Below are 27,323 nucleotides of genomic sequence, written 5' to 3'. Positions count from 1 at the left end.
GGTGCTAATGGCGATATTGCCTATTTTTTTGGAAGGAAAAGATTGGAGTCACGTGATGCATCTGATAGCTTTTCCTTGTTATCAATTGCCAGGGACAGGGTTTTCATGTTAAAATCATTCCCATCTTGCTTTTGTTCATTGATTTTCCTAGTTAGTGCACTGCCAGAGCCAGACTGCAGAAAGAACGCGTCCTCTTTGAAAAACTGGAGGATTGATCAATGTTTCTTTTAACTCTTGATGTTTCTGACTACCTGCTTAGCAGAGATGGTTTGTCTGCATGTGTGTGTAATGAAACGAGAGAGAATAAATGACTTTTCCTTCTGGACATTATTCTTTTCCCCTTTTCGGTTCTTTTCTGTGCAATGCATAGACTACAAAGGCAAACTCATTATTCACTATGAGGTCGATATTTCACCAGCAGTGTGCAGCATTTTGCTGACTGCCTTTGGTGTTATGCCTGGAAATTCAATGCTGGGCCACATCTAGGACCTGGCATTGAATTTCCGGGTTTATGGAGATGGCTAAACCATAGCTGGTTAAGAGCGATATTCAGCACTTAACTGGCTATGGTAAACCACATAAAGATAGGATTGAATTTCATGTAGTCCTATTGATGAGGTTACCTTGGCCAGTCAAATATTGGTCCTTAACCAGTCACATGTTGACTCTGCCCCCGGAATGCCACCAAAATAGCTGGTTTTGAGTTAGGCACTAACCAGACATTTTCAGAGGCATTAACAGGAGCCACTTATGGCCAGTTAAATCGATTTGAATATTGACCCCCATTTCTTTATTTATTTCGGTCCTTATTTTAGAAGGATCCTCACCTGTAAGTAGCAGCTTTAACATGTGTAGATGGTCATACATGTGTAAAGATAATTTCAGAAAACTGCCATTTATATGTGAGGATCCATAGCAGATGACAAGGGGGAAGGTTTAGGACATGGAGAGGTTTGAGGGGGGTCTAAGGCAGTAATTTGTACTCTTCATTTTATAAAGGAAAAATACTTCACTATAAAAAATATGTTGAAGGTTGGCATTTACACTGGCTCCGAGGCAGGCATAAGTGCTTCCTGAAGGGGCAGGTTACCAAGAATATAACAGCCCCCCACCCCAACAGTCCCCTCCAGACAACCAATGCCTGCTTTTAAAACCCCCCCCCCCAAATCAATACCCTGCTGATCCTACCCTCCCCCCCCCCAAAAAAAAAAATTTTTTTTTCCATTTCCAGCCTTACCAGTGTCTCTGGTGTCTGGCAATAGAACCATTCAATATGGCACCCCTGACTCCTAGTGGTAATGTCGTGGTACAACTGCTAGGGGGGCAGACCACCAAATCAGGGACTGTCCAAACATGCTCCTTGTTCTGCTTTTGATTGGCTTCAGGATATTTCACAACTTAGGGATATCATAGGTAATACATAACTTTCTATACATATCCTCAGGCATGATCTAGTTTTTTTTCTTTAAGGTAATGGTTTTGCAACTAAGGATGGACAACTTTGCTTGCTGGACCCCAGAAAGTGTAATCTTTACTCTCTTCCCCCTACCCCCCCCCCCCCCCCCCCCCCACCACCATGCTTGGACTCTGATAGAACATACAAAAGGCTCTGGGTTGTAAGTAATAAGACAAAGGGTTCATGAGCCATCAAATAACGTGAAACTACTGTTTAACTGTCCTGTAGCAAAAGTGTAATAGCAGCTTAGTGCTGCTCCCTGTGATCTTAGGGAAGTCACTTAACTCTCTATTTCCTCAGATAAAAACTTAGGGGCTCTTTCACTAAAGGGTGTTAAGCCACTAACATGGGGGTTAGCATATGAGAACAGACTTTCACGAAGCACATTAAAGCATTTTGTGGCAACCCGCATGTTACTACTACTACTACTTAACATTTCTAGAGCGCTACTAGGGTTACGCAGCACTGTACAATTTAACAAAGAGAGACAGTCCCTGCTCAAAGAGCTTACAATCTAATAGTTACTTACTTTTTAAGAGTATTTTTGGAGGGGCATGTCATGGGCATTCCTTAATTATTCTGCCAACATGTTACTTTTAGAGGATCCCTTTTACAGAGCGACGGTAGGCCCAACACATGCTTACCACTCGCTCTTCCAGAACTACTGCCAGCCCAAAGCAGCCCCAAGCAGTAGCCCCACCCCGAGAGCGTGCCATTTCCAGGGGAAAAAGGACTCCCCCCCCCCCCAGAAATGGCTTACGCAGTGATAACCCGGCAGTAATCGGGCAGCGCAGCACACTGCCCAGTTACCGACGGGTTACTGCAGGAGCCCTTATCCCCACCTCAATGGATGGCAGTAAGGGCTCCCCTCCGTGTGGCCACACGGTAAGAGTTATCTCACAGCGTGGCCATTTTTTGGAGGGTGGGGACTTTTACTAGTTGCAGAAAAAAATGACCCTGGCGCATAGGAAAAACGGCCCCCACTGCTAGCACAGGGCCCTTTTTCCTACAGCTTGGTAAAAGGACTCCAGGGTTAATGAGGTTCTTAAACTGGGAGCTAATTTTATTTATTTAGATTTAGCTCAAGATGAGTCACATTCAGATCCATAGGCATTTTCCTGTCCCGAGAGGGCTTTACAGTCTAAGGGGCCCTTTTACTAAAGTGTGGTGACATCTAGGCTTAATGCATTTTAATACAGGACTTTCTTGCATGCTAAGCCCAGATTTAATGTGGGAGGAATTTTTTAAACATGTTTTAATGAGAGTCATGTGCTAATGTCATTAACACATGACATCTGTGTACAGTTAATGTGGAAGTACACTGCCTCCTATTTAGGTGGCACTAGATACTCCCTCATTAACCCTGCGTAATCCAGTTAGCGCAGTCTACTAATCATTTCTATAGTGCTACTAGACGCAGCACTGTACACATTATATTGGTAAAAGGACTCTGGGGTCCTTTTACCAAGCTGGGGGAAAAAGTGCCCTGTGCTAGCAGTGGGGGCCATTTTTCCTAGCGCCAGGGTCATTGTTTCTGCAGCTGGTAAAGCCCCCCCCCCCCCAAAACAAAATGGCCATGCGGTGAGATAACTCTTACCGTGTGGCCATGTGGAAGGGAGTCCTTACTGCCATCCATTGAGGTGGCAATAAGGGCTCCTGCACTAACCCGGCAGTAACCGTGCAGTGTGCTGCGTTGCCCGATTACTGCCGGGTTATCACTGCGCAAAATACTTATAGGTTTGAGAAACAGAAAGGCCTATTTTCAAAGCACTTAGACTTACAAAGTTGGATAGTAACCTATGCAACATTTTAAGTCTTAAGGCCTCTTTGACCAAACCACGCTCGCAATTTCCATACGGCAATGCCAATGAAGCCTATTTACTTTGATGGCCTTCGTTGTCATTGCTGCATGGGAATCGCTAGCGCAGTTTAGTAAAAGAGGCCCTAAGTGCTTTGAAAAAGAGCCCAAAGGGATTTATGATTCCCTTAGTGACTTTCTCTCCAAAGAAATCTCAGAATGTTGTGTAAATAGATGAAGTGTGTGTGTGTGTGTTTATGTGTGTGGAGGAGGGGGAATACCATAAAGCCAAGGATGGGCATTGATCCCAAAATCACAGGAACAGTGGCCTCCAGTGTTCTGTTAGGATTTACAGGCCTAAACCCCATACCGGTCTGATTTATTAAGGAGGCAAGTGATACACTTGCCCCATGGCTGTCTGACTTTCTTAATTTGATCTTTGATATAGATTGGATGCTGGGCTTTGTAAAGATGCCATTCTTAAACCAGTATTAATAGGTTCTAAGCTGGATCCCTTGATCATGGGGAATTATCAGCCAATTTGTAATGTTATTTTTTCTGGAAAGGATAGCGGAAAAGTAATCTATCAGGGCTTGGTATCCTATAAGGAGGAGAGAAGGGCTCTTCACCTTCATCAGTCAGCTTTCTGGAAAGGATATTTAACTGAAAAGGTTACTGTGGCGCTGCTAGCTAAATTAAGGAATTAAGCAGGTAGAGGTGAGGATTCATTAGTGCTCCTCCTTGATCAGTCTGCAGCTTTTAATATGGTGGCTACACTCTGATAGAGAGCTGCGGTCAGGTCAAGGAGGGAAGAGAGAGATGCCTGACCATGCACAGTGGGGGAAGATGCAGGAGGGAGGCAGAAGGTGGGCAGCATGTGATTAATTATTAATTGCGATTAGATTTTTTAGGCACGATTAATGATGCGTTAATTGCAATTAACATACAGCCTTAATTATTGGTAGTCATGATATTACTGACCATGCTTAAGCCTATGAGGTCCAGCTTTCTATGGCTGTTAATATCCAAGCTGCAGCTCTGGACACATCGAATATCTGGCTGCAAGCTATAACAAACTGGTTAAGACAACAGAAACCAAAATTAAATTCAAGTATATCAGAGGTCTCCTGAATCAGTAGAGGGAAGGGGGTTAACAAATCTCTCTAGTACTGAGAACTGTTTGTCCATAAGGAGAATTTGCAGGATCTAGGGATCTTTCTAGAGACTAGGCTCACTTTAGAACTTCATATATCTTTTTTGGTACGGTCATCTTTTGGGAATCTTCGTCAGATTAATTTGCTTCGATTGCTTACTCCAAAGAAAGAAGTGGCTACTGTCATATATCTATTGGTCCCTACAAGGGTAGTTTACTGTAATGCAATCAGTCAAGGACTTCCACAGCAAAGTAAATACAGCAAACACAGCCGCTAGGCCATCGGATCAGAAACATTCCAAGGACAGAATTACGGCAGCAAAGAAAGCACAAAAGAGCCCTAAAGACTGGAAGAATGGAGAAATATTTAATACAAAAGACCCGACATGAAATAGCACTTCCCTCAGGGGTCAAATCAATATCCATTGCATTAATAAATGAAATCCAAAATAGTCCTTCTACCAGCGCTGCATCAGTTTGTGCAGGACAGACCGAATTCTTCCAAGCGCTCAATGATAGGAGGCATATTTTGGATTTCATTTATTAATACAACGGATATTGATTTGACCCCTGAGGCAGGTGCAATTTTGCGCTGAAACATGGCCCGTGTCGGGTCTTTTCTATTAAAGATTTCTCCATTGTTCCAGTCTTGAGGGCTTTTTTGTGCTTTCTTTGCTGTCTTGGTTCATGTACTTTTGGACCCTCTATTTTTCTATCTGGTAAGGACAGAATTACTCCCATCTTGGTAGAACTACACTGGTTACCAGTGACATGGCAGGTTCAATTCAAAGCTTTAATTTGCATCTATAGATTACTGCATGGAGATAGGTCCTAGGCTTAACTGGCAGAGCTTTATTCATATTAACGTCTTGGAAATGCTTGATCTTATAGTGGCTTGCTTGTAGTGGTGTGCTGGAGCGGGCCCTCACAGGCTCACAAGAGCTGTTTGTTAAGTTTTTAAAAATGTTGGGAGCTGGTTGTTAAAGTAGCCCCCCCCCCCCACCCCACCCCGCCCATGTCTTCTTTAACAACTGGCTTCCAAAATGTGGGCTTGGGCCCACTCCTGAATTCTCTTTTACTTTGCTGGCAGGAATGCTGAGCCCTGCAAGCCAAGTAAATATGACTGCTGCTATTCCCTGCTCCTTGTTTCCAGCTCTGAGCAGTAGGCTAGAACTTCTCCTGCATGCCAGAGAAGTCCCAGCAAGCTGCTCAGAGCCAAAAACAAGCAGCGGGGAATGGTGGCACTCCATTTATTGGCTGGTGGGACTCGGACTCCCTGCCAGCAACGTTATGCCTAGCATGCCTGCCCGAGGGAGGGGAATTGAGGCATGCATTGCCCCTGCTAGTACACCCCTGGACCCCCCCTCCCAAAATTGCAGGGCTGGCTATGCCCGTAGAACCCATTGTTAAAAATTTACCAGCACAACCCTGCTTGCATGCCTTAGATATGGTTTGAATGTACTAAAGATCTTTTAGCTATATGACCCCCACTCCCCATGTTGTGGAATGCAATGCTGCTGGTGATTGGGCTGGAGCTGTACTTCCTTCTTTTCTAGAAGTCTGTGAAGGCAGAGCTCTTTGGCAGGCATTTGCAAAGGGTTACCAAGAAGTTTTCAAATGGCACAGAAGGTTTAATGGGAGGGACAAAAGGTCTTTAGGCTGAAGGTAAATTCCGTGTTGGAATTGTGACCAGATGAGGACGAATGGGCTGTCTGTAGTGAAGATATGTTTAATTTTTGCAAGCATTGCATGTATAATTGTTTCATTTTATTTATTTGCATGCCTTTTATTTTCTTGTTAACTACTGTGAGCTTATCATAGAAATGCAGTCATTCAAGCCTTGCAAATAAATACATAGATAAAACCACAAAAAACATAGGTCCAGATATTCAAAGGATTTGTACCCCTAACTTTGAGAGTTATGCTCATAAATTGGTCTCTTTGAAAATTTACTAGGGCTGAATGCAGAAGTTTTTACTCAAAGAGCCCGATATTCAGCCAGCAGTGATCAAAGTTTTGCTGACTACAGCTGGTGGCAAATCCAGAAATTCAAAGCCGGGCCATGACCGGGCACCAGCAATGAAATCCCAGGTTTCCAGAACTGGCTAATGTGTATTTACTGTCATGATATTCAGTACTAAACCACCTATAGGTGACCAGAAAAAGACAGGACTAACTTTTATGTGGTCCCATTTATGCAGTTAACCTGACCAGTTAAGTGCTGAATATTGGTACATAACTGACCAACTGCCGACTCTCCCCTGGAATGCCCTCAAAATAGCCGTTTTCCAGTTTGGCACTAACTGGTTATTTTCAGCACCACTAACCAGTTAAGTGTCGCTGAAAAGTAATGGTTAGCCCCAAGAAATTTAACCAGCCAGGAGTCATTTATGGCCAGTTATATCGCTTTGAACATCGACTGCAAAATTTCACTGAATTCAAGTTTTGGTGTGTAAAAACTGTGTGGCAACAGAGGGGCAGCCTTAGGGCAGGGAAAACAAGTTAGGAGCTAAACACTGATTTTCAGCACTAGACTCATAAATCCAGGCAATTGAATGGCAGGCCTAAAGTTATGATCACACAGCATTTAAAATAAATAGAATCAAGAGCCCTAGGCTGTTACTATCATTCGAATACAGATGCAGTCGCAGCTTTATAAGACTGTGCTTTCCTTCCGGCTCTCTCAATGATTTCCATGGGTAAAACAGTGGTTTATATGTAGGAAGAGCTTTACTTAAAATTGGATTGAATATACGGGGTAGTCTTATAAAACATTTTCTGTGGATAAAATGTGTTTTATGAATGAAAAAAAATTGCTCTTATAAAGTTGCAAAGCCAACTATGTCCTCAAAACCGCACATGCCAACAAGATGGTGTGTACTTCTTAAGGATATGCATTTCTTCACCTTTAGATCCTCAGACACCAACACCCCAAGGTCTTTCTCCTGAGCTTTCATCACTCCAAGTTATAAAATTAACTTCCACAAGAAACAGAACTTTTTGTTACATTGGTCCTCTCCAAGGCCGCCGAGAGACTGGGCCGGGCCCGAGGCAAGGCTGCCCCCGGGCCCCGCCCCTTCGAGGTCATCGTCGTGGCCCCCCCCCCCTCCATCCACCACTGGGCCGGGCCCCTCTGAATTCAAATCTTAGCGCCTCACCTCAACCTCGCTCCATGTGAAAGAAGCACAGCAATGGCAGTCTGCAGATCGCCTCCCTTCGGGCCTTCCCTCCCTGTGTCCCACCCTCCCCGGTGGTATATAGAGGGGGACGGGTGGAGGGGACTGCGGTGCCGGGCCCCCCTTGGAGGCCCGGGCCCGGGGAATTTTGCCCCCCCCTGCCCCCCCCTCTCGGAGGCCCTGGTCCTCTCTTGTGGAACCCTTTGGGTTTCATAAGATTCTTAAGACATGGATTTTTGAGAACGTCTTTGCCAGATCTGACTGTGATGATTACTGATTATTTTACTTTGATTTTGGTTAAGCAATTATATTGTTTTTTTCTAACTTCTTAGAACATTCATTGTACTTGTTCCTGCTTTAAAAATTACCCCCCCCCCCCTTTTTACAAAGCTGTACTAGTGACTGCCACACGGCAACTGGCATTACCACACTAGCAGCCGCTAGCATGACTCTGTAAAAGGGGGGGTTAACTGCATTAAGAAGTAAATTAAATAATTAAATCAAATTGTTCAAAGTAATTTAACCAGGCAGGTGAGCCTCCTGCCCAGTTAAATTACTTGGGTCTGCCTTTCCTCTGATCTTCAGCAGCACTTAAGTGGACTATCCAGTTGGTGCAGGGGTGGTCCATGGGTAGAGCATGGGGGACTCAGTAGTTAACCGGTTGGCAGCAATATTCAGTCCACTAACAGGAAAGTAAATGGATAAAGTTAGGACAGAAAAAGACCGACTTAACTGGGCACCACTCTGAATACTGGTCAGTGCCTAGTAACTTCCACATGACCCAGACATGGCCCGGCATTGAATATCCAGGTTTGGTTCTGCCCAGAGAGTACTGGGGTAGTCTGGGAGTAGAATTGAGGAGGAGCTGATAATTATGCAGGCACCAGCTGTATCCAGTACCATAGTTATTATTACTAGTTTCTATACTTTTGGGCCATCTAGAGCTCATGGTCATGATGGTATATAAAATCTGTAGGGTCAATATTCAAAAGAAAAGGGAAATGGGACTTGATATACCACTGTTCTGTGGTATTTTTGCAACTACATTCAAAGCAGTTTACATATATTCAGGTACTTATTTTGTACCAGGGGCAATGAAGGGTTAAGTGACTTGCTCAGAGTCACAAGGAGCTGCAATGGGAATCAAACTCAGTTCCTCAGGATCAAAGTCCACTGCACTAACCACTAGGCTACTCCTCCACTAGCAACAGTCCATGTAGAAGCCTCCCCTTACAGATCAGCAATGCGGCCGCGCAGGCTTCTGCTTCTGTGAGTCTGACGTCCTGCACGCACGTGCAGGACGTCAGACTCACAGAAACAGAAGCCTGCGCAGCTGATCTGCAAGGGCAGGCTTCTACATGAAATGTTGCTAGTGGAATAGCTCAATCAATAAACATTTACTCATACAACTTATTGTTTGAACTGTTTTAGACTATTTAACTTTTTTTCTTCTTTTCTTTTTTTCAGAAGGAAAAAGCCTCTGTATTCCCGTTATCAGTGCATATTAATGCCTGTCTACTGGGATAAAATCTTCATTGGCTCAAAAAACCTTCTATTATTTTTAATAAACACACTGAAACGTTATGACAACACTTATCTTTTAGTGTCGTCCTTGCCGTTGCAATTTAGTTTCACTTTAAATATGCCGACGGGGTCCCGTTTCGCCGTGCAGGCTTTCTCAAGGGAAACATCTGTTACTGCGATGTCAATCTGCTTTAGCAAACAAAAGTATGATTAGTTTCTACTTACATGTCACCTTCCTGCTTATAATAACATTTCGTGATCTATTTTTCTGACCTATTTTTCTGACCTATTTTTCAGCCCTGCCGTGCTCACTATCTGAACAACGTTGTCTTTGACCATGGCGTCTTTATACTACTCTGCTGTGATGTCACTATTCTCTAATTGGCTAGCCCTTTCTTTGACTTAATCTTAAAGGGCCCGTGTTATAAAAATGTGGCCCATTGGATTGTAGTATTCAGGCCATTGGGTTCAAGAGACTTGAGTCTAAAGATCCACCTTTGTTCTAACTGTAAAAGTAATCTGGCTCTATGGCCCCCCCTAATGTCTGCCACCACTTGGTCTAGTACTAAACATTTGTATTCTGCAAACTCATGTTTTAAAATGTTCGAATGGGCTACTAGGGGGGAGCCTAATTGTTTTCTTTTCAAACAAGACTTATGTTCTAAAAGTCTTGTATGTAGTTGTCTAGTAGTTTTGCCCACATAGATCTTCAGACAAGGGCATTGTAAAAGGTAAACAACATGATCTGACTTGCAATTGGTATATGAATTAATTTGGTATTTTACCGCATCTACCGGATTTATAAATTCCTTGCATTCAACCATCATATTGCAGCTACTACAACTATTACATTTCAAATGTCCTCTTATTGTTGTGGGATTGGATTTCTCCTTCAATTTAGCTGGACTCAAATGCTCCTTTAGGTTTTTACCTCTGGAATGTGCAATACGTAAAACTTTACCAGTGAACAATGGGTGAGACTGTACTATATCCCAATTCTTTCGTATAATGTTGGAAATTTCCTCTCCACCTCTTGTGAAGTTCAAAATGAAAATTTCTGATGACTCTACTGTGTCCCTATCTGGATTTTTATCTAACACGGGCCCTTTAAGATTAAGTCAAAGAAAGGGCTAGCCAATTAGAGAATAGTGACATCACAGCAGAGTAGTATAAAGACGCCATGGTCAAAGACAACGTTGTTCAGATAGTGAGCACGGCAGGGCTGAAAAACAGGTCAGAAAAATAGATCACGAAATGTTATTATAAGCAGGAAGGTGACATGTAAGTAGAAACTAATCATACTTTTGTTTGCTAAAGCAGATTGACATCGCAGTAACAGATGTTTCCCTTGAGAAAGCCTGCACGGCGAAACGGGACCCCGTCGGCATATTTAAAGTGAAACTAAATTGCAACGGCAAGGACGACACTAAAAGATAAGTGTTGTCATAACGTTTCAGTGTGTTTATTAAAAATAATAGAAGGTTTTTTGAGCCAATGAAGATTTTATCCCAGTAGACAGGCATTAATATGCACTGATAACGGGAATACAGAGGCTTTTTCCTTCTGAAAAAAAGAAAAGAAGAAAAAAAGTTAAATAGTCTAAAACAGTTCAAACAATAAGTTGTATGAGTAAATGTTTATTGATTGAGCCACTTCAGTTGGTAAAATTTCATTTGTTTCAAAGATAGTGGTATTGTCCTAATTTTTCAGTAAAGCTAGTGGAATAGCAACATTCCATGTAGAATCTCCAATAGTAGCAACATTCCATGTAGAATCTCAATAGGGGAAAGGGAAATGGGACTTGATATACCGCCTTTCTGAGGTTTTTGCAACTACATTCAAAGCGGTTTACAAATATTCAGGTACTTATTTTGTACCAGGGGCAATGGAGGGTTAAGTGACTTGCCCAGAGTCACAAGGAGCTGCAGTGGGAATCAAACTCAGTTCCTCAGGATCAAAGTCCACTGCACTAACCACTAGGCTACTCCTCCACTCCAAAAACCTTCTGGCTATTTAAATCGCTTGTCTTATTTATTTATTTACTTACAAAACTTCTATACCACAATATCTACCATTCTATATGGTGTATATAATAACATACAAATTTTAAAACATGTTAAACATATTAATCATTAAAAACAAAACATCGTCTCCTACATAGTTCTTATATATGAGTAGCCAAATGCTATGATCAAACTCAATCAGCATTTTGACCTACAGTAAAAGCACACTGGAAAAGGTATGTTCTTAGCATTCTTTTAAATTGAATCAGAGACATAATTGTTCTCAAAGATATTGGCAATGTATTCCAAAGAGTAGGTCCCATTAAAAAAAAAAAAAACCCTGCATTTCTACGTTGCTCTAAGCACACCATTTGAAACGAGGGAACATCAAACAAATTGGAATCGGCAGATCTCAGAGATCTCACTGACAGATACAAGTGTAAACCTGTTGAAATAATAGATGAAACAGATCCAGTTACAACCTTAAATACTAACAGCAACAGTTTATACTGAATTCGAAACTCTATCAGTAGCCAAGGCAATTTCATCAGCACTGGAGAAATATGAATGAAACGACTCAGACCAAACACGATCCAAGCCACAGCATTCTGTGCTACCTGTAGAGCTCTTAATGACTTTCTAAGCAAACCAGCCAATAAACTGTTACAGTAATCATATCTGGGGCTAACCACGGATATTCAGTGGCACTTAACTGGACAGTGCCGCTGAAGATATCTGGTTAGCGCCTAAACCGTAACTAGCTATTTTGTGGGTGTCCCAGAGTCAGTACTGATCTGGTTAAGCGCCAACGCCAATATTCAGCATTTATCTGGACAAGGTCACCACATAAATAGGACTGATTAATACACAGTCCTATCTTTATGTGGTTTACCTTTACTGGTAAAGGGGTCCTTTTACTAAGCTGCAGCAAAACGTCAGCATGTATGTTTGACACGCGCCGAGGCCCCCTTTTACTGCAGTGGGTAAAAGACTGGGTTTTTAAAAAAGAAATGGCTACGCAGCAAGTGAAGCACTTGCCTTGTGGCAATTTCGGGGGAGGGGGAGTACTTACTGCCACCCACTGAGGTGGCGGTAAGGGCTCCTGCGCTAATCTTACGCTAGCTGGACAGCGAACAGCACTGCCCGGTTACTTCCGGGTAAACACCGGCGCTACAAAAATAAAAATATTTTTGTAGCGTTGGGAAATGGCACACGCTGGGAGTGGGAACTACTGTTGGGCTGATGCAGTAGCCCAGCGGTACTTCCGGTTTAGCAAGCGGTAAGCCCATGTTGGGCTTACTGCCGCTTAGTAAAAGACTCTCTCAGTGCTGAATATTGCACTTAACTGAATACATTTTACCTGGCTGTGTACACTTGGATATTCAATGCCAGACTCCAGACATGGCCCAGAATTGCCTGTCTGGGGATAAAGCCAGTGTTAGTCAGCAAAAGACTGACCATTGCCAATTGAATCTCTTTGTTATTATTATTATACTTGGCACATAACACAAACCAAAATTTGTCTGGTATCGCTGGAGAATTTGAGACTCATCCAAAAGCTTATGAATTATCCAGATACGGTCACAAAATATAGCTTGGACCAAGTAAAACTGTTTTCTTTAAGTCCGCTGTTGTCAAATCTGAAATGTCAAGGTTTTGTAGAAATTTGCCCAGCCTCGTAGAAATTTATCCAGCTTTGGAGTGATGCTTCCCCAACAATAGGAATAACTCGAAATGGCTTGTTCCACAGTCTTGTCATTTCTATTGTCAGGTCTCAATAGTTTGTTAATTTATCCAATTCTTTGCCTTCAGTTCTTTGATTACCAGGATATATGATATCAAATGTGTTATGTTCCAAATGTTGGTCCATTTGAATTTGAAAATTCCATAAAATCTTGACTTTTTCATTTTCTATGATTTTTTTCTACACAGCGGTTACACCAGTATTTCTGACTCTAAATCTGTATTTCTTTCACAAGTTATTATTATTAAGTGAGCAGATAGTACTGCCTTTTGTGTGGTCGTGTCTTTGCATATGCCGGCACCTGCATAAGTTCTGGGTAACTGTCTGACCCCGGATATTCATTGCCGGCACCCAGTATTGAAAATCCAGACTTAATTCTGCCCATAGTTGTCAGCGGCTTAAAACTCATTGACTGCAGCAGAATAAATAGGGGTTGTAAAAATAAAATACAGTCAAGTTACGTGAGGCAAGCTCGGTAACTCAGACTGAATTTGTGACATATCAGATGCTACCAGTGCCGTGGCTGTATTTTCACTACTAGAGAGACATATATGTTATCCCAGTCATCTCGTCTCCGTAGCTATGCTGGCTAGCTTTAAATGTGATTAAGACAGCTCGATAGTTCACTATACCAGTACAGCCAAGTGTGATACTGCACATATTTTTTTCCTTATCTCTCAATGTGTAAAGTAGAAACCAAAACCGAGTGATCTTTTCAAAGCATTTGTCTTTTGTACATTTGTATGTTTCTACAGTGCAGAAGAAAAACGGTTTCAAACAAAATATGACTCATATGAAATATAGTCCTCTCTTAAGTCCTGAGTTATTGCACAAAACAAAACATAGTTTCTAAGTGACATTTTGCTGGGGGGACTGAAATAGGAGGGAAAAAAAAAACCCTCTGAACTTTGTTATTTCAGGCATTACGTGCACTGGGTCTTGATTGTGTTGCATTTCAAACCAGTCTCCCAGCGTTACTCCGTGGAGCTTTCATTGTGAACCTGCAGCAATGACTCTATTGATTTCTTTTTTAGCTTTGGTACTAAGGTATGCTGGAGTTTCTTGCTTAGTACATGATCATTTATATTCTACAAATTCCACAAGTTAATTTGGTTTTCTCTCTGAAGAACCGGCTATATAGCTACATTTTAATAGACACAGATTGTATTCTCAAGGGTCCGTTACATCTTCACCCATAAAGTTTTATAGGGGTTTAGATTTTCTCCAAAGTTGTTTGGAAACACGTACTTTTAATTTATAGGAAGATAACATTAATTGCCTAACTTAACCAACAGCTGCAGTAGAACAAAAAGGAGTTCCAGAATTATATAATAAAAAAAAATCATCAAGATCACCAATTTTGTAATTCTCTGCACTAAGGATACAATTCTATAAGCAGGTGCCTCTATTGAGGTGCCCCGAGGCTGCATGTGGAACCTAGATGCTTAAGTTCCACTACAGAATACTAGCATAACCTGGTGTCGGCACATCTAACATTAGGGGGCCCTTTTACAAAGCAACGGTAAGCCCAACGCAGGCTTACCACATGCTAATCTGGAGCAACTGCTGGCCCAAAGTGGGTGCCAGTGGTAGTTCCAGCCCTGGCACATGCCATTTCCCGTGCTAAAGAAAATTAGCCCATATTTTTTAGCGCAGCTCTAACTCGGTGGTAATCGGGAAGCCATGTCCTACCTGGTTACTGCGTGGAAGCCTTTACCACCACCTCAATGGGTGGCAGTAAGTGCTCCCCCCTGCAAGGCCACATGGTAAGAGCAATCTTACCGCATGGCCATGTCTCTTTTTCAGTCTTTTTACCCACTGTGGTAAAAAGGGCCTTAGCGTGCAAGAAAAACAGCCTCCGACTCTAATGCAGGACCCTTTTTACCGCAGCTTGATAAAAGGACCCCCTAGATGTCCACACTTATACCAGCCATAGAGCTGGTATAAATGCAGGTGGCTAATTGCGGCATAGATATGTGTAAGCTGCAGTATCTTGTCAGTTGTACATGTAATTGAGAGCCCCACCTATGTCCCTCTCATGCTTCACTCTTGTGTATGCTCCTTTGCAAATACATGCTATGCACGTTGAGGGGGTAGGTTTAGGTTTGGTTTAGGTTTATTTGAATTTGACCACCTTTAGTAAACATATATCAAAGTGGTTCCCAAAATCAAAGAAAATGAATCAAACATACCAATTTAGACGTTTTAGTGAGAAAAGGTCCAAATGCAGATTTACGCCACGTTTTGGACGTTTTTCTCTTTTGAAAATGAGCCCCACAGTCATCTTTGCCAGTAGACACCAGACCTGAGAGAATTCAGCCTACATCATGGATGCTAATCACCACTGCAGTGATCCACATGCTCACATGTACTACAACTGGCTTATGCTCCACATATGTGAAACAGGGAAGATTCTTCACCTCAGCCTCACAATGCAGTGCTCCATAGGGATGGGGTGCAAGACAAATCTGGGAAGTTGCTATCAGCAAGATTACCAGCCACACATCCCAAATGCACCTGAACAACCTCAACCCACATCAGTGTTCAGGAATTACAAAGAGGGGCATAATCGAAAGGGACACCCAAGTTTTTCTGAGGACATCCTCTTAGGATATCCCCGTGAAGGGGCGGGGAAACCCATATTATCAAAACAAGATGGACGTCCATCTTTTATTTCGATAATACGGTCGGTGACGCCCAAATCTGGAAATTTAGGTCAACCTTAGAGATGGTCGTCCTTAGACTTGGCCATTTCTGATTTTCGGAGATAATGGAAACTGAGGATGCCCATCTCAGAAATGACCAAAACCAAGCTCTTTGGTCGTGGGAGGAGCCAGCATTCTTAGTGCACTGGTCCCCCTCACATGCCAGGACACCAACTGGGCACCCTAGGGGGCATCGCAGTGGACTTCATAAATTGCTCCCAGGTGCATAGCTCCCTTTCCTTGGGTGCTGAGTCCCACAAAACCCACTACCCACAACTGTACACCACTACCATAGCCCTTATGGGTGAAGGGGGGGGCACCTACATGTGGGTACAGTGGATTTCTGGTGGGTTTTGGAGGGCTCACATTTACCTCCAGAAGTGTAACAAGTAGGGGGGGAATGGGCCTGGGTCCGCTTGTCTGATGTGCACTGCACCCACTAAAACTACTCCAGGGACCTGCATACTGCTGCAATGGACCTGAGTATGACATTTGAGGCTGGCATAGAGGCTGGCAAAAATATTTTTAAAGAATTTTTTTGAGGGTGGGAGGCAGTTAGTGAACACTGGGGGAGTAAGGGGAGGTCATCCACGATTCCCTCCGGTGGTCTTCCGGTCAGTTCGGGCACCTTTTTGTGGCTTGGCCGTAACAAAAAAAGGACCAAGTAAAGTTGTCCAAGTGCTCATCAGGGACACCCTTCTTTTTTCAATTATGGGTCGAGGACACCCATGTGTTAGGCAAGCTCAAGTCCTGCCTTCACTACTCCTCCAACACACCCCTGTGAACTTTGGTCGTCCCTGCTACGGAAAGCAGTTGGGGACGCCCAAAATCGGCTTTCGATTATGCCGATTTGGGTGACCCTGTGAGGACACCCATCTTGCGATTTGTGTCGAAAGATGGGCGTCCTTCTCTTTCGAAAATAAGCCTGAAAGTGGTCAACAAGTGACACAAGATACCTGACTTCAACATCTCACAAATGCCTCCCAATGTTTAGACCAAGTATCAACAAAATCAGAGCTGACATGAATCACCAAGAGCTCAGAAATACAGGGCTCACCAACTTCGATGACCAGCCCAAGGATTAGGCTATGGAAAGTTGATTTCAAGAATATCATTACAGATCCTAACCTAGAAGTGTAACTCAGAGGGGGGAGGGGAAGACACCGTGAGGTTATAACAAGTAAAATGTTTCAGGCTGACTTGTACAGCAGACAGGATGGACCATGTGCATCTTTATCAGTCATCATTTACTACGTAACAAAATATTTTCTAACAGTGCTCAGTTCCCCCAGAAGATCAGGCTAAAGATTTAATGAAATTAGACTTGAGAGTGGACACACCTCCACTTTAATGCAGCCTTAGACTAAGTTGGGACCTAAAAAGAGCCATCTTCAACTTCCAGATCTCAACCCTTCACCAGATTCAAAGGCCAAAAAAAACCAAATATGTCTTCAAAGAAACTTTAAATCTCAAGGCAGACATTACTGCTCATAATTGCTGGGGGTGGGGGGGGGGGGGGGGGGGATTCCAATGTAAGCCAAATAACTAGAAGTACATCATAAAGTGATTTAAAGGCTAATATGAAATAAAACCGCAAGACAGTGTAAATTATACAACAATGGGATAACAATCTGTGCACATGACAAAGAAAACAGACTGCTATTTTCTGAAGCATCTGTAGGCATTTTGACAGTGACTGTGGAACTCCTGCATAAACCACAATCCAATAATCAAGTTTTGAAATCAAAAATGCAAGTAATAGCATACCAACAATATCCACATTAAAGTAATTATGCATAGCACGTATCATATTAGAGAAATCTTCAGAATTAGATAAGAGCAAGAAGAACCCTCTAGTCAGCACCACATTTCCACTTTGCTTCTGCACCACTGCCACACATAAGTTAAACATCAAGACCAACACTTCACCAAAGTAGCTATTAATGCTGCAGATCTGTGGATCATTGTAGAAAAATGATGCATCACCACAGTGATTCACAAATGTCATGTCACATATCAAGAACAAAAGAATGGACCTGCCAGTCAACCAGCCAATCATTCATCTACTGTATGTAGGATTGGATGTCTTTGAACCATGGTCAATTGAATCAAGATGAATAATAGGAGGATAAGTGAACAGCAAATGATGGGCTCTGATGTTCACATATATGAGCATCCATGTTGTTCACACTGAAGTTATCGAATGCATGGACCAGTGGCGTAGCCAAGGGTGGGCTTGGGTGGGCCCAAGCCCACCTACTCTGAGCTCAGGCCCACCAGTAGCAGCACACCTATGATGTGGCCAGCAGAGATTCCCAAGCTGAAAACTCCCAACAACTGTCCCTCCTGCATACCTTATAAATAGCAGATCTTCACCTGCAGGAAGCAGCGATTGATACATACTGCTTACACCGGCCCCACAGACTTCCCTCTGACGTATTCCCGCCTATGCGGAAACAGGAAGCTGCATCAGTGGGAAGCATGTGGGGCCTACATGAGTAGTGTGTATTAGTTGTTCCTCACTGCCGGTAAAAATCTGAAATTTAAAAGGTGTGCAGGAGAGGAGGGATATTTGAGAGACCACAAGGCATGCAGGCGAGAGGAGAGACCAAATCACCTATGGGATGGGGTGGGGTTCTTCTGCCCACCCATCTTGGGCCCAGGCCCACCCAAAATTGGGTGTCTGGCTATGCCCCTGGCATGGACATGTCAAGCTTCATAGATGTTCTTCAAAGATTCTTCTCCATCAGTTAGTTAAACAGATCCATTCTGTTCATGGATCCAACTTTGTGGCTGCTTGCAGATAGCAAAGCATTAACTCTGATAAAATTGACAGTCTCACCATTAGAAGATATTTGTGTGATGAATTCCCCTCATTCTTCACATATGGGAGGGACTTAATAATGCATGTTTGGGATTGCTTGGCGCATCCTAGATTCCGTGCTCTACTACTACTACTACTATTTAGCATTTCTATAGCGCTACAAGGCGTGCGCAGCGCTGCACAAACATAGAAGAAAGACAGTCCCTGCTCAAAGAGCTTACAACTTGACTCACCCATGGAGTTCTGACTACCTTCACTGCAGAGGTCTAGGTCATTATTAATGCAAGACATTTTGTAGCAGTATCTTCTGACCTTGACTCATCATTGATACTGACACCAGCTATGCTTTTGACAGGGAAAACATGCAGAACCCTAACTCCACCTAGAGATATCCCTAAAAATGGTCTTTTCAAATGAAAAGAATAGGTCTAAAATTATACCAACACATTCTAGTGCTGTAATTACTTTCCATCCCTGCAAAGCCACAGCAAATGGAAGTCCAGAAAATCCAACATCTGCACAGGTGGCCTTTTATTGCTCAAGGATAACCAAGGTTAGCTTAACAAGTAGCCTATAGGACTTCTTTTTAAAACCTTTTCCACTAAGGATGTCTGTAAAACTGATGTCAGGACTACAAAACAAGGGACAGTAAAATTTATCAGATCACCAAGGCAGTTCCCCTTGTTCCTCTTTAAGTTGTTCCATGTTGCTTGCTGTATTTTATTTCAGATCCTGCAGAATGAAGGGAATTCCTTAGACAACAGAGAGACTCTGATTCTACATTATGGATTTTGCATGTCTTTAATATGTTTATTTATTAGAGTAATAATAGTTGTATCTACAAATACTAGACAGGGAGTGTTCTCCCTCTCTCCCCCCCCCCCCCCTCTCCCCCTCCTTCACCCCAGAACACTCATCCTCCTTTTAACACCTGAAATGCAAAATCCATTTTTCTCTTAAAGTTCAACTTCCTTCAGACAGGTGTTCAACATCCATCTCCGCAGTAATTCAACGTCCATTCATTCAGAAATCCAACATCAATCATCTTCGGTTTGACAGTCAGTTAATGTAACTCAGCATCCAGTCACAAATACTCATCCTGCCAGTCCACAACTGTTGTTTCAACCACTGCAGTAAGTTCCTTGTTTACTTATTAAATCAAGAAAAGCGAGTCTTCCTTTTGGATGCTGGTTTAGTGGTTTATTAATAGAAGCACAGAAAAATGTAAGCAGATAAAGACCATGTAGCCTATCCAGTCTACCCATCCATGTCTTTTATTCTCCTCATCACTCCCTTACAGATCCTATGTACTTGTCCCGACCTCTCAAATTCAGATACTGTTTTCTTCTCCATCACTTCTACTGGGAGGCCATTTCACAAATGTACCACCCTTTCTGTGAAGAGGTATTTCCTCAGGTTACTTCTGAGTCTTTCCCCTTTCACCTTCATCCTATGCCCCCTCGTTCTAGAGCTTCCTTTCAACTGAGACTTGCCTCCTGTGCATTTATGCTGCATAATTATTTAAATGTCTCTATCATATCTCAACTCTCCCACCTTTCTTCCAAAGTATACATATTGAGATCTTTAAGTTTGTCCCTATACACTCTATGATGAAGACCACTGACCATTTTACTAACTGCCCTCTGGACCAACTCCATGCTATTTATATCTTTTTCAATGTGCAATCTCCATAATTGTACACAATATTCTAAATGAGGTCTCATCAGCGTCTAATATGTACATACGGTACTGACAGCCAAAGTTAAAATTCTGTACTGGCTTAATAGAAAAGTAGATCATGTTATTTATTTATTTATTGTAAAACATGTTATACCACAACCAATCACAAGGGGGGTTAATATTCATAAGGGATTTTAACTGAGTAGGAAGGCTCCTACCCAATTAAATTCCGATGCCCAGCACCCAAGCTGATGTTCAGTGGAACTTAACAAGACAGCCCTGCTGAACATTAGCTGTGACCACTGCAGCACTATCTGGTTAGTGCTGGGGTGGCCCAAGGGAAGAGTTGGAGTGGTGCCAGGACTTACCTGGTTAGCAGTGATATTTAGGTCCCTATTTACTAAGGCGCGTTAGTGTTTTTAACGTGCCTACAATTAGCACGCACTCTAACCGTGTAGGTGCCTATAGGGATATTATAGGTGTCGACATGGTTAACATGCACACATGGTTAACAACTGTTAAAAACACTAATGTGCCTATAATGCAGCTTAGTAATCAAGGCCCTTAGTTCACTCACCAGGTAAATGGCTGGATAAAGCTGGACCAGCAAAATGGCTGTCCTAACCTTATCAAAGCATTTACCCAGGTACTGAGCTGAATATTGTCCAGTAAGATAAATCCCATAGCTGGACATACCCAGATATTCAGCACCATAATACAAGAAAGGTCAATGCAGAATATCTGGGTATAACAAGCTTGTGGCGACTGATGTTGAAATCACCATGTTGCGGGCTAAATATTGACTCAAATATTTCTAGGTAGATGAGATGCTGCAAACAAGAGCATTAAAGCGTAAACAAATACTAGGAAAACTGAGTCACATAAGACCTCAGCATTTAACACTGCTGGTGAATAAAATGCATAATTCAATATGTGTTTCCTTTAACATGCACATTGCCTAAATAATGTGTTGGGGCACAAAGCAACCCATGAAATGCATTAGCAAACAAAAGCTATATTTGGATTTCTGCAACCAAAGACCTCTTATGAATTATTCAGGTTTCCATGCATTAGGAGCAGCACTGATAAAATACACAAAGTGCACTTTAGCCTTCTTGCAGAAAAACTGATACATTACCTGAATAATTATGTATAATATCAATATGATATTTCAGCTCCTCTGATGGATAAAGATGCTTTTCTGGATGACACTGAAGGCAATTTGCAAGCTTGCTCAATCTATGCTGACAGTAATTGTTATATAGTTGTCTGATTTAGATGGTACAAAACAGGAAGCATTGTTCTTACTGTATGAAATGGCTCTGCTACTTCTACGCATCATTTTTCTTCTCACTGACAGGCAAGAAGCCAGGACTTCAATTACCTGTACAGGTTGAACACTGTAGTCCCCAGTAAGTATACAGTAGATAAAAGCAAATCTTTAAAATGAGGTCCAGATAGAACACTGATCTTATGTATAAATAATAACAAATTTGAAAGTGAACATGGGGTATGACACAATAGCGCACTTCTCCTTGATCTGTTCACACACTCTGGCAATTCTTAGACTGACAAGTAGCTCTACAGCTGAATGAGAGAAGACAGTCTGTATCTATGGGAAGCCTGTACATGTGTCCCTGTATGAATGTGTGGTGTAAGAGGATGTCTATGGAATGTGTGTGTTAGGTGAGGGGAAGGAATGCCATAACAGTCATCTAGTGGTCCAATCGATTCTTTTGCCAGCTTCTTCTTTTTAATATACTGAAAAAAAAAATTTTGCTATGTATTTTCGCCTCCAACACAATCTTTTTTTCAAAGTCCCTTTTGGCCTTCCTTATCAGTGCTTTGCATTTGACTTGCCATTCCTTATGCTGTTTGTTATTATTTTCAGTTGGTTCCTTCTTCCATTTTCTGAAGGACTTTCTTTTAGCTCTAATAGCTTCTTTCACCTCACTTTTTAACCATGCTGGCTGTTGTTTGGTCTTCCGTCCTCCTTTTTTAATACGCGGAATATATTTGGCCTGTTGGTATTTTTGAACAGCATCTATGCCTGATGTAAATTTTTGACCCTCGTAGCCGCTCCTCTAAGTTTTTTTTCACCGTTCTTCTCATTTTATCATAGTTTCCTTTTTGAAAGTTAAACGTTAATGTATTGGATTTCCTGTGTATACTTACTCCAAAGCTAATATCAAATCTGATCATATTATGATCATTGTTATCAAGAGGCCCCATCACCATTACATAGTAACATAGTAAATAACAGCAGAAAAAGACCTGCATGGTCCATCCAGTCTGCCCAACAAGACAAACTCATATGTGCTACTTTTTGTGTATACCCTACTTTGATTTGTACCTGTCCTCTTCAGGGCACAGACCGTATAAGTCTGCCCAGCACTATCCTCGCCTCCCACCTCCCGCACCATATCATGCGCTCCACTAAGGACTAGGTCTACAGTTTTTCCTTCTCTTGTCAGCTCCTATACCAGCTGCTCCATAAAGCAGTCCTTGATTTTGTCAAGGAACTTTACTTCCCTAGCATGCCCTGATGTTACATTTACCCAGTCAATATTGGGTTAATTGAAATCACCCATTAGTATTGTGTTGCCCAATTTGTTAGTCTTCCTAATTTCTAATAACATTTCTACATCTGTCTGTTCATCCTGGCCAGCGGACAATAGTACACTTCTATCACTATCATTTTCCCTTTTACACATGGAATTTCAATCCATAAGGATTCCAAGATGTGTTTTCTTTCCTGCAGAATTTTCAATCTATTTGATTCAAGGCCCTCCTTAACATACAATGCTACCCCTCCAACAATTCGATCCATCCTATCACTTTGATATAATTTGTACCCTGGTATGACCTATATGTAGGTACTGTAAGATTTTTGGTGAGTTTTGAAGGATTCACACAATAGAGTGGGATATGGGCCTGGGTTCCCTTCTCTACAGTGCATTGCATCGACCATTAGACTAGTCCAGTGACTTGCTTACTGTTGGTTGGTATGTACTGTTCTTTCACATCTTTGGGGGGGGGGTTGGAGGGGGTCAGTGACCACTGGGGGGAGTAAAGGAGGGGGGGGGGTCATACCTTAATCCCTCCAGTAATAATCTGGTTATTTAGGGCACATTTTTGTGACTTAGTCATGATTGAAATAGGTCTTGACCAAACCATCTAACTTTTAGCACTGGATGTTTTTGCTTGGTTCCATTATAGCAGAAACATGTCCAAGCCCACCCCCAACATGCCCCCTTGTGATTTGCACGCATTGCAGAGAAAAACATCTCAAATCCGAGTTTTGAAAATAGCAATTTGGAAGCCCCAGGATAAAGGGGAAACTGGGGATAAATGGGATTTCTCTAAACTGAGTGAAGTGGGACCAGAGAAACAGAGAACTAGGAAGGCTCATTTCCTTTGTAATTCCAGAGCTGCTTTAGCGATAAGCAGGAGAAGACAAGCTCTTGCCTTGAGTATTTATTTAATTGCTGAAACATACCCAGAAGAGAAACTGGGAGAGAGAGGTTTACTCTAACAGAAAAGTAATTGCCTTATAGTGTGGTGAAGAAATTCTGATAGTTTAATGTAATAAACTGGAGATTTCCTTATGAAGTGTTCTGAGATTGAAGAACTTCTGTTAATTCACTGTACCAAAGAGTAATTTCTGGGGGAAAGGTTTGGTGAGTGTAGAAAAGTAATATTGTTGAAATGCTGCAGTTTAGCTAGGAAAACGGTGAAGGGAGGGAGAATCATCTTCATAGGAGACAGCACACACAAGCAGGACTGAAAACCTGGTACGGAATTTTAAAACTGTCTGGAATATTGCAAGTGAGAATTGTCTAGTACAAATGGGAGTAGGTGTGGCATTTCTAGTGACTGTGAGTTATGCTAAGGAAGAAAGATGATCTTTAATTCCTTATAGCATCTGAAACCTATGGATCTTAAACAGTAACCCAGGGAGTTGGAAACATATCTCTGTTCTTTTTTATTATTATTATTTTTTTTTTTTACCTTTTTCTTTATAGTAGTCTTTTTGGAAGGAAACATAGAAGTTCTGTGAACTGAAAATAATCCTGTTATAGCCTTAATAAATGACAGATAGCTTCAGTGAAATCTTGGGAGTGATCTGTTTATTTGCTGGTGAAATTACTTTGGGGGCAGGAACAGGATTGACCCTGGGGTAAATAAGACTGATAGGGAGGAATAGCTAGGAATAGGTAGAATTCCTTCTAGTTCATTGTTACCCCAGGACTAAGTATACTAAAGGACCACCAGCAGTCTCTAAGGAAGCCAACACCAGACCTGGGTAACAGTGTGAGCACCCCCCTGTGGGTGACATATCTATCAATCTATCTATTAATCGATCTATCGATACAGATATATTGCTATTAAAGTCTAGCATTAGCAATTTAACTTCCTATTTGGATGTGACATATTACGATAAGTCATTTTGATTCACAATTATGATGGTGTTTTTAACTTTTTTTCCTAAAAATGTTTACTTGAGAGTTAGACTGAACATTTTGCATTTGAATCAGAAATGAACATTCTTGTTGTATTCATGTGCATAGCAGCAGATGGCAAGGCTTTAGACTTATGTATAGATGTATGCCAAAATTATCCCTTTTCCCCTTATGTGGCATATGTGCATGTTCTCTTGACAAATTTTGTACTGCTTTATTTATGAATGTGCAAATGATGCTTTCCTGCAGTGCCCCCTCTGGTGGCAAACAGCCTGCAGGCATAAGAGTGATGGGCATCAAGAATAATCCACTATTCTTTCATTGCCAAGAGCTTGCCAAGTCATGGAAAATGATTTAAGCTCAATTAACAAGTGATTTGAAATAGTGTCCATTAAATGACATGCACGTTCCCAAACTGAGTAATAGTCAGGTTGATGCCAATTCATGATTAATTTTGAGTCTGCTGTCAGGTGGATAGCTACAGGTTACTAAACACAGTTCTCTTCTGGGGTTTAATTCAGCTTTTTATTTTCAGCAGGATGGCCAAGGGAATATTGGCCAACTTCACCTTCATTATCTTAAATAAAAACATAATATATCTCAGCCACTGTTCTTAGTAAATCAGTTCAGAAGAACTGTTATATCTACAGAGATACTCAGGCTCCGCGAAGACAGATTCAAAACCAGGGCTTTTTTTGAGGGGGGTATTTGGGGGTACTGAGTACCGGCACCTTTTCTATCGTCTGCTAAAATTGACCCATGGTCCCCAAGTTTTAATGAAAGAGCTCAGGCCCTACACACCAATTCTGCCTTGTCGCAGATTCTGTGACTGGTTGCAGGGAGCCTGACTATTGTGGGGTGGGTCCCTCAGCGATCACCCCATCCCTGAAGGGTGGCCTGGCATTTCAGTACTGGCACCTTTTTCGCTAGAAAAAATGCACTGTTCAAAACACAATATTGTTAGAAATGCATACCCAAAATGCACAAATTCAACAAGATTACAAATTTTCACATTCAGGATCTTCAGCAATCAGCATGGTTCACAGCCTTCTGTCATCAGGTTGCTACGAAATCCTGTGGTAGTCCCAGCAATAATTTTGAATCCCTGAGGACCAATGCAGATCATCAGGGATTGAGTTAGAGGTCTGGGCTTCAGGGACTGAGCTAGGATTGCCGGTGCCTGTCCTTCCCCCTCCCCCAGCCTGCCATTGTTACTGCTGCCACCACCTTCCACCACCGAGGTCTGCCATCAACCCCCCCCCACACACACACAGTCTGCCACTGGAACAGGACTGACTGAGGTCTACCTCTACAGACCTGTATGCCAGTGCTGCTGTATCCCATCCCCTCTGACAACTTCCTGTTGGAAAAGGCAGGATGCACAGCAGTGGCGTAGGAAGGGGGGGCGGTCCGCCCCGGGTGCATGCCGCTGGGGGGGGGGGTGTCAGCGCCGCTGGTTACCTGCTCTCTCTGCCCTGGAACAGGTTACTTCCTGTTCCGGGGCAGAGAGAGCAGGGAACCGGCAGAGCCGACGCATCTCCCAGCGACGTGCACTCGGGGCGGTTAGGCCCTCAGGCCCATCCCTCGCCGCTTTCCCTCATAAGTATGCGCTCGGGGGGGGGGTGTGCTCTGGAGGGGGGAGGGTGCGCCGGGCTGCACCCGGGGGTGTGTGCGCAGCTGTGACCTGCCCCGGGTGTCAGCTGCCCTCGCTACGGCACTGATGCACAGCACTAGACCATGGCTCCCATAAAATGTCAGCAGCACCCTCCTGCCATGCTCACTTGGCTAAACGTGTTCTGCCTGCCCTGCTGGGTTTAAGCCAAGGAGGTTTAATTAACAGGAGAGGCAGGAGCATGATTGGCCCATTATCTGGCCTGAAGCCAATAGGCAGAGCTTGTCACCATATCAATTGCATTGTTTTGGGTGTACCAAGATGGCAGTGGCTGCAATGGGGAGAATCAGAACCTCCTTGGGTGTACTGGCTTCAGCCTTGTGATGCAATGCAGTCTCCTGTTAATCAAACCTCCTTGGTTTGAGCCTGTAGGAAAGCCCTTTCTGGGTTGCTCAGCATCTGCTCAAGGGAGTCATACTGTGGCTCAGAGGTAGAGCACCAGACCTCAAGCAAACAGCCCTTGCTTCAAAACCAGGCAAAATTCTTAATGCCTTTATCACTGCTTAAACATTCTTTTCCAATTCATACATTCACATTCTGAGAACCTACTGGTGGGAGTCAGATGTGAACGAGGAGTCAAAGTAAACGTCTCAGGAAAGTAGTGAAAGACAATTGGCCATCTACACACAGATGTGTCCGAAATGTTCATAAGTACATAAGTATTGCCATATTGGGACAGACCAAAGGTCCATCAAGCCCAGCATCCTGTTTCCAACAGTGGCCAATCCAGGTCACAAATACCTGGCAAGATCCCAAAAAGTACAAACATCTTATTCTGCTTATCCCAGAAATAGTGGATTTTCCCCAAGTCCAATTTAATAATGGTCTATGGACTTTTCCTTTAGGAAGCCATCCAAACCTTGTTTTAAATCTACTAAGCTAACTGCCTTTACCACATTCTCTGGCAATGAATTCCAGAGTTTAATTACACGTTGAGTGAAGAAATATTTTCTCTGATTCGTTTTAGATTTACTATTTTGTACTTTCTTTTTTATATATATATTTTATTTATCGTTTTTATACATAGTAAACAAGTATAAACTTGTAAAGAAAAATCCACTATTACAATTAAATCTAACGATATTATTCATAACACAAATACTACTTTGTAGTTTCATCGCATGC

At 42.5% G+C, this 27,323-nt stretch overlaps 1 protein-coding gene across 1 annotated transcript in view; it reads right to left on the bottom strand.

Annotated features, from left to right (window-relative positions):
• DPP6 (dipeptidyl peptidase like 6) overlaps nt 1-27,323 on the bottom strand; it is a 931,600-nt gene that overhangs the window by 751,554 nt on the left and 152,723 nt on the right. The window contains 2 exon segments of the mRNA XM_030198448.1: nt 1,550-1,579; nt 26,492-26,515. Coding sequence (XP_030054308.1) covers nt 1,550-1,579; nt 26,492-26,515 — 54 coding nt within the window.

Source organism: Microcaecilia unicolor, chromosome 1 (assembly GCF_901765095.1).
Source record: "Microcaecilia unicolor chromosome 1, aMicUni1.1, whole genome shotgun sequence".
NCBI lineage: Eukaryota > Metazoa > Chordata > Amphibia > Gymnophiona > Siphonopidae > Microcaecilia > Microcaecilia unicolor.
The sequence above is the reverse complement of the archived record's forward strand: the minus strand, read 5'-3'. Positions and strand labels throughout refer to the sequence as shown.